General features: G+C 39.3%; 1 protein-coding gene across 2 annotated transcripts in view; it reads left to right on the top strand.

Moving 5' to 3' along the window:
* The window catches only part of CCDC113 (coiled-coil domain containing 113), a 30,911-nt gene extending 15,107 nt beyond the window's left edge, over positions 1-15,804 (top strand). For both annotated transcript variants that reach the window (XM_060084161.1, XM_060084162.1), the window contains 2 exons: positions 13,931-14,086; positions 15,675-15,804. In XM_060084161.1, coding sequence (XP_059940144.1) covers positions 13,931-14,086; positions 15,675-15,803 — 285 coding nt within the window. In that variant the 3' untranslated portion in view covers position 15,804. The remainder of the gene's footprint in view (positions 1-13,930; positions 14,087-15,674) is intronic.
* Positions 15,805-15,987: the final 183 nt, after the last annotated feature.

Genomic DNA, 15,987 nt, shown 5'->3' on the forward strand with positions numbered 1-15,987 from the left:
TCTGTGTAAAGGAGAGAAAGCTCTTTAAACATGGAGCTCTCACTCGGTACGGCAGATGCTCAGATGGCAGACCTGTGACCTCTGTTCCAGGCCCACTCCAGGGCCTGTGGTCACCATGTGAAAATGTGTGGTGTCATCTGAGCTCCCGATACCTGCATTGGGATTGAGTGCTCTCATTATTTTGTTGAACACATACAGTTGAATTTCCACCAGTTACACGCACCTAGGATATGACTCAAAGGAGACTTTGGGGGCAAGGTGATGGAAAATGAGCCCTGGACTTGTATTCAGAAGGCCTGGCATCAGGTTTGTGTTGCCAGTCTCTAGCCTTGAGCAAGCCTTTGAATTAGACAGAACTGTTTCCACGTCTGTGAAAAAGATGTCACAGCCCTTGTTGCAGTAATCAGATAGGACGATGCTTTGTCAACCTCTTAAAGCCATTATTTCAGTTATTACTATTATTGCCTTGAATGAGCCTGAAGTGTCCGCAGCAGCATGTGTGGCCCCAAACCTGCCTACAACGGCCAAAAAGCCACAGGATTACTACATCTGACTCAGTTTTGCCATGGCATCCGCATCATATCCTTGAAGGAGAACCAGTACCCTTTTCAAAAAAGTCGGTCTCGCTGCAGAGTGGCTGGTAACAAAGGTGAAGCAAAAGTCTGTGTGCTCTCTCCATGCAGAATTCCTGTGGTTCTTATTTGTTTGGGATGATATTTATTAGACTACAAGTAAAACATGAAATCAATTTATTTATTTATTTATTATTATTATTTTTTAATGTGGTACGTGGGCCTCTCACTGTCGTGGCCTCTCCCGTCGCGGAGCACAGGCTCCGGACGCGCAGGATCAGCGGCCATGGCTCACGGGCCCAGCCGCTCCGCGGCATGTGGGATCCTCCCGGACCGGGGCACGAACCCGCGTCCCCTGCATCGGCAGGCGGACTCTCAACCACTGCACCACCAGGGAAGCCCTGAAATCAATTTTTAAAAGCCCAGCATTCACTACTTAGTATATTTTCATTTTCTTAACTTTTTAATAAACAGCTCTATTGGGATATAATGCATATATCAAACAATTTACCAATTTAAAGTGTACATTTGAGTGGTTTATAGTATATTCACAGAGTTGTGTAACAATCAGCATAATTATTTTAGAACATTTTCGTCACCTCAGAAAGAAACCCTGGACCAATTAGAAATCCTCCATTTCATCTCACCTCATTCCCACCCTCCAGACATAGATGACTACGAATCAGCTTTCTGTCTCTGTGAATTTGCCTCTTGTCAACCTTTCATATAAAAGGGATCATACAGTGTGACCCTTTTTTTTTTTTTTTTTTTGTGGTACGTGGGCCTCTCACTGCTGTGGCCTCTCCTGCTGCGGAGCACAGGCTCCGGACGCGCAGGCCCAGCGGCCATAGCTCACGGGCCCAGCCGCTCCACAGCATGCGGGATCCTCCCAGACTGGGGCACGAACCCATGTCCTCTGCATCGGCAGGCGGACTCTCAACCACTGCGCCACCAGGGAAGCCCCAGTGTGACCCTTTAACTTTAATAATATTTTCAAGATTCATGTTGTAGCATGTATCAGTACTTGTTTCTTTTTATGGCTGAATAATGTTTCCTTGCATGTACCACATTTTGTTTAATCCATTCATCAGTTTGATTGATATTTGTGTTGTTTTCGTTTTTTGGCTATTTTGAATAATGCTGCTGTGAACATTCATGTACAAGTTTTTGTGTGAATATATGTTTTCTTTTCTCTTGGACATATAGCTAACAGTGGAATTTTGGGTTATATATATGGTACCTCTAGGTTTAACATTTACAGAACTGCCAAACTCTTTTGCAAAGTGGCTGCACCATTTTACATTCCCATCAAAAATGTACATGTGTCACAAAGTTATTTATTTTATTTAATCCTTATAGTAAACTTGAGGCAAGTAACATTTTTATCCCCATTTCGTTGTATATATAACTTCAGACACAGAAATGTTAAGTTTACTTGTTCCAAGTCTCACTATATTACATGCAGATCAGCAATTCAAACCCAGGCTCAGACTCTTAGATCTTAATCACTTGATTTATTCACAGCCATGAATCTGCTATCCTGTAGTCATACATGCATCCCTTCAACAATACTTATGTGCCAAGAATTGCTCTGAATAAAATGATTAAGATTTAAAAAATGTACGTGTGTGACATTCACAGAAAGATAGACAAGATGAAAAGGCAGAGGGCTATGTACCAGATGAAGGAGCAAGATAAAACCCCAGAAAAACAACTAAATGAAATGAAGATAGGCAATCTTCCAGAAAAAGAACTCAGAATAATGATAGTGAAGATGATCCAGGACCTCAGAAAAAGAACAGAGGCAAAGATTGAGAAGTTGCAAAAAATGCTTAACAAAGATCTAGAAGAATTAAAGAACAAACAAACAGAGATGAACAATACAATAACTGAAATGAAAAATACACTATAAGGAATCAATAGCAGAATAACTGAGGCAGAAGAACAGATGAGTGACCTGGAAGACAGAATGGTGGAATTCACTGCTGCGGAACAGAATAAAGAAAAAAGAATGAAAAGAAATGAAGACAGCCTAAGAGACCTCTGGGACAACATTAAACGCAACAACATTCGCACTATAGGGGTCCCAGAAGGAGAAGAGAGAGAGAAAGGACCCGAGAAAATATTTGAAGAGATTATAGTCAAAAACTTCCCTAGCATGGGAAAGGAAATAGCCACCCAAGTCCAGGAAGCACAGAGAGTCCCATACAGGATAAACCCGAGGAGAAACATACCGAGACACATAGTAATCAAACTGGCAAAAATTAAAGACAAAGAAACATTATTGAAAGCAGCAAGGGAAAAATGACAAATAACATACAAGGGAACTCCCATAAGGTTAACAGCTGATTTCTCAGCAGAAACTCTACAAGCCAGAAGGGAGTGGCATGATATACTTAAAGTGCTGAAAGGGAAGAACCTACAACCAGGATTACTCTACCCACCAAGGATCTCATTCAGATTCCATGGAGAAAACAGAAGCTTTACAGACAAGCAAAGCTAAGAGACTTCAGCCCCACCAAACCAGCTCTACAACAAATGCTAAAGGAACTTCTCTAAGTGGGAAACACACGAGAGGAAAAGGACCTACAAAAACAAACCCAAAACAATTAAGAAAATGGTCATAGGAACATATGTATTGATAACTACCTTAAACATGAATGCATTAAATGTTCCAACCAAAAGACACAGGCTTGCTGAATGGATACAAAAACAAGACCCATATATATGCTGTCTACAAGAGACCCACTTCAGACCTAGGGACACATACAGACTGAAAGTGAAGGGATGGAAAAAGATATTCTATGCAAATGAAATCAAAAGAAAGCTGGAGTAGCTATACTCATACCAGATAAAATAGACTTTAAAATAAAGAATGTTACAAGAGACAAGGAAGGACACTACCTAATGATCAAGGGATCAATCCAAGAAGAATATATAACAATTATAAATATATATGCACCCAACATAGGAGAACCTCAATACATAAGGCAACTGCTAACAGCTATAAAAGAGGAAATTGACAGTAACACAATAATAGTGGGTGAATTTAACACCTCACTTACACCAATAGACAGATCATCCAAAATGAAAATAAATAAGGAAAGAGAAGCTTTAAATGACACAATAGACCAGATAGATTTAATTGATATTTATAGGACATTCCATCCAAAACCAGCAGATTACACTTTCTTCTCAAGTGTGCATGGAAAATTCTCCAGGATAGATCACATCTTGGGTCACAAATCAAGCCTCAGTAAATTTAAGAAAATTGAAATCATATCAAGCATCTTTTCTGACCAAAACGCTATGAGATTAGAAATCAATTACAAGGAAGAAAATGTAAAAAACACAAACACATGGAGGCTAAACAATACATTACTAAATAACCAAGAGATCACTGAAGAAATCAAAGAGGAAATCAAAAAATACCTAGAGACAAATGACAATGAAAACACGATGATCCAAAACCTATGGGATGCAGCAAAAGCAGTTCTAAGAGAGAAGTTTATAGCTATACGAGCCTACCTCAAGAAACAAGAAAAATCTCAAATAAACAGTCTAACCTTACACCTAAGGGAACTAGAGAAAGAAGAACAAACAAAACCCAAAGTTAGCAGAAGGAGAGAAATCATAAAGATCCGATCAGAAATAATTGAAATAGAACCAAAGAAAACAATAGCAAAGATCAATAAAACTAAAAGCTGGTTCTTTGAGAAGATAAACAAAATTGATAAGCCATTAGCCAGAGTCAACAAGAAAAAGAGGGAGAGGACTCAAATCAATAAAATTAGAAATGAAAAAGGAGAAGTTACAACAGACACCACAGAAATACAAAGCATCCTAAGAGACTACTACAAGCAAGTCTACGCCAATAAAATTGACAACCTGGAAGAAATGGACAAATTCTTAGAAAGGTATAACCTTCCAAGACTGAACCAGGAAGAAATTGAAAATACGAATAGACCAATCACAAGTAATGAAATTGAAACTGTGATAAAAATCTTCCACCAAACAAAAGTCCAGGACCAGATGGCTTCACAGGTGAATTCTATCAAACATTTAGAGAAGAGCTAACACCCATCCTTCTCTAACTCTTCAAAAAAATTGCAGAGGAGGGAAAACTCCCAAACTCATTCTATGAGGCCACAATCATGCTGATACCAAAACCGGACAAATATACTACAGAAAAAGAAAATTAGAGACCAATATCACTGATGAATATAGATGCAAAAATCCTCAACAAAATACTAGCAAACAGAATCCAACAACACATTAAAAGGATCATACACCATGATCAAGTGGGATTTATCCCAGGGATACAAGAATTCTTCAATATATGCAAATCAATCAATGTGATACACCTTATTAACAGATTGAAAAAGAAAAACCATATGATCATCTCAATGGATGCAGAAAAAGCATTTGACAAAATTCAACACCCATTTATGATAAAAAACTCTCCAGAAAGTGGGCATAGAGGGAACCTACTTCAACATAATAAAGGCCATATACAACAAACCCACAGCAAACATCATTCTCAATAGTGAAAAACTGAAAGCATTTCCTCTAAGATCAGGAACAAGACAAGGATGTCCACTCTCACCACTATTATTCAACATAGTTTTGGAAGTCCTAGCCACGGCAATCAGAGAAGAAAAAGAAATAAAAGGAAACCAAATTGGAAAAGAAGAAGTAAAACTCTTCCTGTTTGCAGATGACATGATACTATACATAGAGAATGCTAAAAATGCCACCAGAAAGCTAGTAGAGCTGATCAATGAATTTGGTAAAGTTGCAGGATACAAAATTAATGCACAGGAAACTCTTGCATTCCTATACACTAATGATGAAAAATCTGAAAGAGAAATTAAGGAAACACTCCCATTTACCATTGCAACAAAAAGAATAAAATACCTAGGAATAAACCTACCTAGGGAGACAAAAACCTGTATGCAGAAAATTATAAGACACTGATGAAAGAAAGTAAAGATGATACTAACAGATGGAGAGATATACCATATTCTTGGATTGGAAGAATCAATATTGTGAAAATGACTGTACTACCCAAAGCAATCTACAGATTCAGTGCAATCCCTGTCAAATTACCAATGGCATTTTTTACAGAGCTAGAACAAAAAATCTTAAAATCTGTATGGAGACACAAAAGACCCCGAATAGCCTAAGCAGTCTTGAGGGAAAAAAATGGAGCTAGAGGAATCAGACTCCCTGACTTCAGACTATACTACAAAGCTACAGTAATCAAGACAATATGATACTGGCACAAAAACAGAAATATAGATCAATGGAACAGGATAGAAAGCCCAGAGATAAACCCATGCACCTATGGTTAACTATCTATGACAAAGGAGGCAAGGATATACAATGGAGAAAAGACAGTCTCTTCAATAAGTGGTGCTGGGAAAACTGGACAGCTCCATGTAAAAGATTGAAATTAGAACACTCCCTAACACCATACACAAAAATAAACTCAAAATGGATTAGAGACATAAATTTAAGACCAGGCACTATAAAACTCTTAGAGGAAAACATAGGAATAACAGCCTTTGACATAAATCACAGCAAGATATTTTTGATCCACCTCCTAGAGAAATGGAAATAAAAACAAAAATAAACAAATGGGACCTAATGAAACTTAAAAGCTTTTGTACAGCAAAGGAAACCATAAACAAGACCAAAAGACAACCCTCAGAATGGGAGAAAATATTTGCAAATGAAGCAACTGACAAAGGATTAATCTCCAAAATATACAAGCAGCTCATGCAGCTCAATATCAAAAAATCAAACAACCCAATCCAAAAATGGGCAGAAGACCTAAATAGACATTTCTCCAAAGAAGATATACAGATTGCCAGCAAACACATGAAAGGATGCTCAACATCACTAATCATTAGAGAAATGCAAATCAAAACTACAGTGAGATATCACCTCACACCAGTCAGAATGAGCATTATCAGAAAATCTACAAACAACAAATGCTGGAGAGGGTGTGGAGAAAAGGGAAGTGTCTTGCACTGTTGGTGGGAATGTAAATTGATACAGCCACTATGGAGAACAGTATGGAGGTTCCTTAAAGAACTAAACATAGAATTACCATATGACCCAGCAATCCCACTACTGGGCATATACCCAGAGAAAAACATAATTCAAAAAGACACATGCGGGCTTCCCTGGTGGCGCAGTGGTTGAGAGTCCGCCTGCCGATGCGGGGGAGACGGGTTCGTGCCCCAGTCCAGGAGGGTCCCGCATGCCACAGAGCGGCTGGTCCTGTGAGCCATGGCTGCTGAGCCTGCGCGTCCGGAGCCTGTGCTCCACGGCAATGGAGGCCACAGCAGTGGGAGGCCCGCATACCGCAAAAAAAAAAAAAAAAAGACACACGCACCCCAATGTTCATTGCAGCACTCTTTACAATAGCCAGGCCATGGAAGCAACCTAAATGCCCATCAACAGACGAATGGATAAAGAAGATGTGGTACATATATACAATGGAATATTGCTCAGCCATAAAAAGGAACGAAATTGGGTTATTTGTAGAGACGTGGATGGATCTAGAGACTGTCATACAGAGTGAAGTAAGTCAGAAAGAGAAAAACATATATCGTATATCAATGCATATATGTGGAGCCTAGAAAATGGTACAGATGAACCGGTTTGCAGAGCAGAAATTGAGACACAGAAGTAGAGAAAAAATGTATGGACACCAAGGGGGGAAAGTGGCGGGGGTGGGGGTTGTGGTGTGATGAGTTGGGCAATTGGGATTGACATGTATACACTGATGTGTAGAAAATGGATGACTAATAAGAAAAAAAAATACATGAAAGTTGAGTGGAAATATAAAGAAAATTCCTAGAACTTAAACAAGAAAATGTACGTGCGAGTGTTCCAATTTCTGTACATCTTCACCAACACTTGTTATTTTCAGGTGTTTTTTTTAATGCTGTCCTAGTGCGTGTGAAGTGGTATTTCATTGTGGTTTTGATTTGAATTTCCTTAATTACTGATGACATGAAGCATTTTTTCATATGCTTTTTGGCCACATGTCTATCTTTTTTGCAGAAATGTCTCTTCAAGGCGTTTGCCCAGTTTTTTTTTTAATAAATTTATTTATTTTATTTATTTATTTTTGGCTGAGTTGGGTTTTTGTTGCTGCGTGAGGCCTTTCTCTAGTTGTGGCGAGTGGGGAATACTCTTCGTTATGGTGTGCGGGCTTCTCATTGCAGTGGCTTCCCTTGTTGAGGAGCACAGGCTCTAGGTACACAGGTTTCAGTAGTTGTGGCATGCAGGCTCAGTAGTTGTGGCTCGTAGGCTCTAGAGCACAGGCTCAGTAGCTGTGGCGCATGGGCTTAGTTGCTCCACAGCAAGTGGGATCTTCCCAGCCCAGGGCTCAAACCTGTGTCCCCTGCATTGGCAAGTGGATTCTTAACCACTGTGCCACCAGGGAAGTCCCTCCTATGTCTTTTCTTAAGACTTTTATAGGTCTTAAATTTAGATTATGATCCATTGTGAGTAAATGGTGTGAGGAAGGGATCCAAAAGCTGAAAGAAGAAAGGAGATGCAGTATGTTCATAGACTTTGTTACATTATCCTTCCTTTACCACTTGTGTAGTTCTCTTCACTTCTTCCTGTAGATTTGAGTTACCATCTGGTGTTATTTTCCTACTCAAATGCAGATTCATTTCAGCCTGCCTTTGTGCTATTATTGTCAAATATATTACATTTTATATAAGTCCAATATAAAATTATATACATTGTTTTATGAAAATGCTTTTTAAATCAGTTAAAAGAAGGAAAATATGCAATTATGCTGTTTTTTTTATAATTACCTACATAATTACCTGTGTTTGTGCTATTTGTTTTCTTGGATGTAGGCTTCTTCTACAGAAGTAAAGTGCTATTTTCATATCAAGGGAGCATCCTGTCAACAAGACTTTTCATTGCTGATGTTAACCTTGATCACCTGGCTGAGATGGTGTTCCACAGGTTTCTCCACTGCAGTTACTCTTTCCCACTTTTCAGACTTTACTCTTTGGAAGGAAGGTCCTGTGTGCAGGCCACGCTTAAGAAGTAGGGGTTATAAATTTTTTGGAATTCTTCTCTGTGAAAGATTTGTCAATTCTACCCCATTTGTTTATTTTAAAAATTATTTATTTATATCAGCATCAATTCATGAATATTAATTTTATATATTGGTTTATAATCTAACATTATTTATTTTGTTGCTCCCATTGTTCCAATTGGCAATTGAGAGCTCTTTCAGTCAGGTTCTGTGTTCCTCTGGTATATCCCCATTTTTGTGGGTGGTTATTGTTGTTGTTGTATGTGTGTGTGTTTTGTTTTGAGCACCTCTTTCCTTTCTGGAATTAGAAGATGCTCCAGGCTCTTCTTGTATATTTCCTGCCCCAGTCCTAGAATTAGCCATTTATCCAAGAAGTCCTGGGTCTTTTTATTTGATTAATATTGGAAACCAAGATCTGGGTGTGCTTGCTCATTGCTTTCTTGCATTTTTGAAAGATAGTTTTGCTGGATGTAACATTCTTTGTTGAATTTTTTTTTTTCCTTTCAGCACTTAGAATATGTCATCCCACTGCCTTTGGGCCTCCATTTTGTTTCTGATGAGAAGTCAGCTATTAATCTTATTGGGCTTCCCTTGTATGTGATGAATTGTTTTCTCTTGCTGCTTTCAATATATTCTCTTTGCCTTGTCAGTCAACATTTTGGGCACAAAGTATCTAGGCATGGATTTCTTTGCACTAATCCTACTTGGAGTTTGTTGAAGTTTGTGGATGTGTAAATGTTTTTCATCAAATGTGGGAAGTTTTCATGTGTGTTGGTGCAGTTAGGGGTGTTCCACATTTCTCCAAGACTTTTCTTTCTTCTTTTTTCTCTGTGTTCTTCATATTGCATAGTCTCTATCAATTTACCTTAAGTTAACTGATTATTTCCTCTCTTGGCTTAAATGTACTGTTGATCCCCTCTAGTGAATTTTTCATTCCATTTGGAAAGACTCCAGATTTTCTATTTGGTTCTTCTTTTTATTTTTTAAATAATTTCTACCTCTTTATTGATATTCTCTGATAAGACACTATCATCATATATTCTTTTAATTCTTTAAATTCTTCTTTCCTTTAGTTTTTTGAACATCTTTATTATAGTTGCTTTGAAGACTTTGCTAAGTCCACCATCTGGATTCTCCGAAAGGCAGTTTATGTTGCCTGCTTTTTTCCCTGTGTGGGTCACACTTCCTTGTTTCTTTCCTATCTCATAATTTTTGTTGAATACTGGACTTTTTATTTTTATTTATTTTTTAATTTTTAATTTTTATTTTTTTTGGACTTTTTAGATAATATACTTTAGTATCACCAGATACTCATCTTGGTCTTGTCATTGTTTTTGCTTGTTGTGTAGTAATTTGGCTGGACTAATTCAGTAAAGTCTATTTCTCCTGCTGTTAGTAGCCTCTGATATGGCTCCCCAGAGGGTACAGCCTTGATCATGGATACAATCTCCCTGACAACCAGTGTGATTTCAGCTTAGTTCTCTTTGACTCCTCCATCTTCCAGCTAAACTTCTTGCCAGTCTACCTCTATTGGTATCACACCTAGCTGTTAGCCTCTATTAATTACTAGCTAATTGCTCTATTGCTTTAACACTCTGAGACGTGAATTGTTCCACATTCTGATCTAATTACAGTCAGGCCCTGTCACAGGGGCAAAGTGTTGCCAGTCACTGAGGCTTGCTCTAACACCATAAAGCTCTTAATTGTCTCTTTCTCTGGTTAAGTTAAACATCTAGCTAATCTACTTTTTGCTTGTTGCTACTAATATGGAACTATCAGATTGATCTTAATTGCTCACCCCAAAGATCTCCATTGTTTTCCACAAAGTCCTTAGCATGAACTCCCCACGCTCTGATCCACATAAAGTTCACCTTCTTAGGCAGCATTCCAGAGCTTTATATTTTACAGCCTCTCTCCTTGGGCAAAATTTCTGCACCATTGCACTGGAGCTGGGTGTGGGAACAGTGGCCTGTCTTTCCTGTAGTTTCACCCCTGCTCTACAAGTGGGGTGCTGCATAGGGACTGCAGTCCCGGGTCGTCTCAGCATATCCCTCATAGCTAGTACCTATTTTTTAATGCTTTAATTCTTGCTACTTCATTATATTTTATCTTAGGTATTCTGTAATCATCATTCTCACAAGAGTGTCCACTGATGGTTCTGGGTACATTTTTAGGTCTCCCCACAGTTGTATGTCATGCTAGACCAATAATAGATATGCACTGAACACTTCCTGACAAATTTTTGTTGCATTCTGAAAACAAGTTGATAAAAAAATAATTTTATTGGATTAAAACAGCATTTCTCAAACCAGAAGGTGAGAACTAGTCACCTGGGGATCTTGTTAAAAGCAGATTCTGATTGGATAGGTATCGGTGGCCTGAGGCTTTGCATGTTCACCCAGTTCCCAAGTGATGCCAGTGTCACAGCAAGGAATCAAAATACAATACTAGGTTAGGAAGATTCAACATCATAAAAAATGTTAGTTCTGTTTAAGGTGATCTGTGAAATAATAGTATTCCAATTAAAATAACAAGGAGATTTTAAATTTTTATTTATTTATTTATTTGTTTGTTTATTTTGGCTGCACCAGGTCTTAGTTGCAGCATGTGAGATCCTCAGTCATGGCATGCGGGATCTTTTTAAGTCATGGCACACGGGCTTCTTAGCTGCGGCATGCAGACTTCTTGGTTGCGGCACATGGACTCTCAGTTGCGGCATACAAACACCTAGTTGCAGAATGCACGCAGGATCTAGTTCCCTGACCAGGGATTGAACCCAGGCCTCCTGCATTGGGAGCGTGGAGTCCTACCCACTGGACCAACAGGGAAGTCCCACAAGGAGATTTTTTTAAAGGCTTAAATAAACTGACTCAAAAATTCTTTTGTAAAAATAAATAAGAATATACACAAAATTCTTAATAAGGAGGAGACTAGCCTTACTAGATACTGAAACATGTTATGAAGTTACAGTATTTAAAACAAATCCATGAATAGACGGGAAGATAAAAGAAAAAAATGTAAGCCATATGATGAACTCTAATACAGACCATATATGATATGTATATGATCAAGTTTCTGATAGTTTTGATATTGATATATTTAGTTTATGATAAAGGTGACATTGCAATGAGAGACAACAGATTATTCAATAAATGATTTGCAATGACTGGGTAGCCATTTAGGAAAAAATTAATTTGGAACTATATGTAATAGCAAAATTAATCCAGGCATATCAGAGATTTAAATGTTAACAATAAAACCATTAAAGTCCTGAACTTATACAGTGGGAACATTTTTATTGTAATCTTGGAATATGGAAGACTTTTAAAATGTGAAACCTATAAACCATGAAATCAATAAAGTCAGCTATATAAAAATTAAAAATTTTCTGCATGGCAAAACCCATCATAAGCGAAGCCCAAAGATAAGTAACTGGAAAAATATTGTATTTAATATCACAAGGAGCTAATTTTCTTAAAAGATAAATGTCTTATAAATTAACAAGAAAAATCTAACAAAAAAATAGGAAAAAACTGGGCCAAAGATTTAAACAGTTACAGAAAAGCTAAAAAATCTCAAACATATGAAAAATGTTCCTCTTTGCTCATAAGGAACAGAAAATAAAGCTATAATGGGGTACCATTTTCCCTCAGTTAGATTGACAAAGATGAAAAAGTAAGATTGTGTCACGAGAATGGAGAAAACAGGCAGTCTCAAACATTGCTGCAGAAGTATAATTGGCTTCATCGTTATAATAGAAGGCAAGTTAGCACCATTTACCATACATACACATATGCTTAGGGCAGGGTTTCTCAACCTAGACCCTACTGACATTTCAGGTCAGATAATTCTTCGTTGTGGGGGCCATCCTGTGCGTTGCAGGGTGTTTAGCAGCATCCCTGGCCTCCACCTACCCTATGCCAGTAGCACTCCCCTAATAGTGACAAACAAAAATGTCTCTGGACATTGCCAAATGTCTCCTGGGGGCAAAATAGCTTCTGGTTGAGAACCACTGCCTTAGAATAAGCAATATCACTTTCAGTAGCTTATCCTACTGATATACTGTACTTGCATTTTTAAAAAATGATGTGTACCCAGAAAATTTGTAATCACAGCACTGGGGACAGGGGTGGGTTGGGAGCTTGTCACTGTGTACTTTTATACCATTTGAATTGAATGTATTGCCTATTCAAAACAATTGTTAAAAGGACAATGCTAATTCAAAAAGCCACTCAGAAGAAAAAGACTAGTTAATTTTACTGTATAATAATTTTTGAAAATGAAATTAAAAAGACAGAGTCCTCAAAAAATTGAATAATCATATGATCCAGCAAGTTGTCTTCCAGATATATACCCAAAATAATTGAAAGCATGAACTTGAACAACAGGTATTTGTACACCCATGTTTGTAGCAGCATTATTTACAATAGCCAAAATGTAGAAGCAACTCAAGTGTCCATCGACAGATGAGTGAATAACCAAAGTGAGCTGTATATGCATATAATAGAATATATTATTTTATTTATATTAATTTAAGGATGAATATTATTCATCCTTAAAAAGGAAAGAAATTTTGACATGCTACAACATGGATGAACCCTGAAGACATTTATGCTGAGTGAAATTAGCCAGTCACAAAAGGACAAATATTGTATGATTCCACTTATATGAGGTACCTAGAGTAGTCACATTCATGGAGACAGAAAATAGAATGGTAGTTGCCAGGGCCTATGGGGAGGGGGTTTGGGGAGTTAGCGTATAATGGGTATAGAGGTTCAGTTGGGGCAGATGAAAAAATTCTGGAGATGGCTGGTGATAAATGTTGCAAAACAATGTGAATTGTTCTGTGAATGCCACAGAACTGTACACTTAAAAACGGTTAAAATGGGAAAATTTATGTTATGTGTATTCTGTCAAAAAAAAAAGACAGGAAAATGAATTGAAATTGATCTAATCAAATTATACTTAAATACCTAATTTTTCCAAAGCAAAAAAAGCCCCTAAGCAATCAAAGGTAAAGCATATTCCTTAATAGAAGAAGGAAGGGAGGAAGGAAGGGAGGGAAAAAGACTGTTTTAGACTCTACTTAATGTTTCTAAACTGGACGAAAATGTCACGATCTGTAAAGAAAAAGAATCTTGTGATTTCACCCGCTCCTTTGAAAATGTAAACGTTATTTTTATAACTACATTGAAACTGGGGAGAGATGCCAGGGCCAGTAAGTCCCAGGAGGCTAGAACTGCCAGGGAGCCCCATGTTTAATTGGTCCTTCCCAACCCAGGACCGGGCCAAGGCCATGGCTCTGAACAAGCAGCTCCGGAAGCAGCTGTCTGAGTTCCGAGTGCCACAGGTGATGATGTACGTCCGGGAGAAGATCCGAAACAGGGACCTGGAGAAGACCATCAGGATGTGGGAGAGGGAAGTGGAGATTGCAGAGGTGAGTTACAGGAAGTCCCGAGACCCGCGATATCTTATGCCCCTCACATTTTTATTTAGGATTTTGTTTTCTGAGGTAAGAACACAGGATTTTAGACACGTAATACCTGTGAGAAATCTCAGCTGTTGCTTCGACCCTTACACCAAAATAAAGGATGGCTTTTTTTTTTTTTTTTTCCTTAAAGGTCCTTTTTTTGTTAGGGGCTTCTTTTCAGGTTATCAGGAAGAGACTCTAGTAATGGTGTGTTTTTAGTTGCTTGTTTTCTTATTGATCTCTGGAAGCTTCTGAATCCCTCCCCCACCATTGATAATTTAGTGACTGCTATTTTATACACGGAGAAGCCAGTTTTTAAAAATTGAGATAATAATGGATTTTTTTTAAGATGTTGGGGGTAGGAGTTTATTAATTAATTTATTTATTTTTGCTGTGTTGGGTCTTCGTTTCTGTGCGAGGACTTTCTCTAGTTGTGGCAAGTGGGGGCCACTTTTCATCGCGGTGCGCGGGCCTCCCACTGTCGCGGCCTCTCTTGTTGCGGAGCACAGGCTCCGGACGCGCAGGCTCAGTAGTTGTGGCTCACGGGCCTAGTTGCTCCGCGGCATGTGGGATCCTCCCAGACCAGGGCTCGAACCCGTGTCTCCTGCATTAGCAAGCAGATTCTCAACCACTGCGCCACCAGGGAAGCCCAATAATGGATTTTAATATCACTCAGAACCCGATTCCATACATTTACATATTTGCCATGGGTCTTTATTTTTATTTTTATTATTATTTATTTATTATTATTGTTATTATTTTGCGGTATGCGGGCCTCTCACTGTTGTGGCCTCTCCCGTTGCGGAGCACTGGTTCCGGACGTGCAGGCCCAGCGGCCATGGCTCACCGGCCCAGCCGCTCCGTGGCACGTGGAATCCTCCCGGACCGGGGCACGAACCTGTGCCCCCCGCATCGGCAGGCGGACTCCCAACCGCTGCACCACCAGGGAAGCCCCATGGGTCTTTTTGATGTTGACTAACCCCGAAGCCTTTTCATATGGTACAGTGTGCACAGAAGCACCCTTGCCCCTTGTAAGCCATGGAAGAGAAAAAGGAAAAGTGCAAATGATATGCTGGCATCAAAAAAAAAAAAAAAAGGAAAGCACCAAGACTGCCACAGGCCAGGTTGCACACTGAGGGCACTTAAGGCATCCTTAGGGTAGCTTAAAAACCCAGTCAGGTCATTTGGGAAGCTTGGCATTCTCACATCTAGACCCCAGCTCCATTTTCCACAGTGCGTTTACCTGCCCTTCCAGTGGTCACTTGGCAGCAGGAAAGTAAATTAGGATCCATACTTGGGCCCATCACATCTGGGGCTAAGAAGTAGCAAAGAAGTGCAGAAGGAACCTGCAACTTCTCACTTCATGGAACAGAGACAAGCTCTTTAGAAGAATCTTCCAGATGCCCCAAGGTGGCCTGCATCCGCAGCACGCATGCAGACACTGCCCCACATACGAAGTCATCCATACCATCACAGGGCTGGATGCAGGTAGAATAGGCACAATCCGTTTGTCCCAAATGACCTTCTCCCTCCTCCCCCTTTCTCCTTTTTGCAGATGTCCTTAAAAGGCTACCACAAGGCTTGGAATAAAATGAAAATCACCAATGAACAGTTGCAGGCAATTTGCCCCCTGGGAAATAGCCAGAGGGAGGCAACGGCTGCCGACCAAAAAGTGATCCATTAAAGTAATCAGCTCCTCTCTAGTCATGGGGTCCTCTCACTGTTTCCTGTGCTGGCTGGTGTCCCCAATTCTCCAGCCAGGCTGCTGGTCACCTCCCAGGCCACATCGGCCCCCGGGGAGTGTTTTCACAGCCTGGCTTCGGGAACCATAAATACTGAAAGAACCACGGGGCACTCTAATGGTTTGA

Source organism: Mesoplodon densirostris, chromosome 19 (assembly GCF_025265405.1).
Source record: "Mesoplodon densirostris isolate mMesDen1 chromosome 19, mMesDen1 primary haplotype, whole genome shotgun sequence".
Lineage (NCBI taxonomy): Eukaryota > Metazoa > Chordata > Mammalia > Artiodactyla > Ziphiidae > Mesoplodon > Mesoplodon densirostris.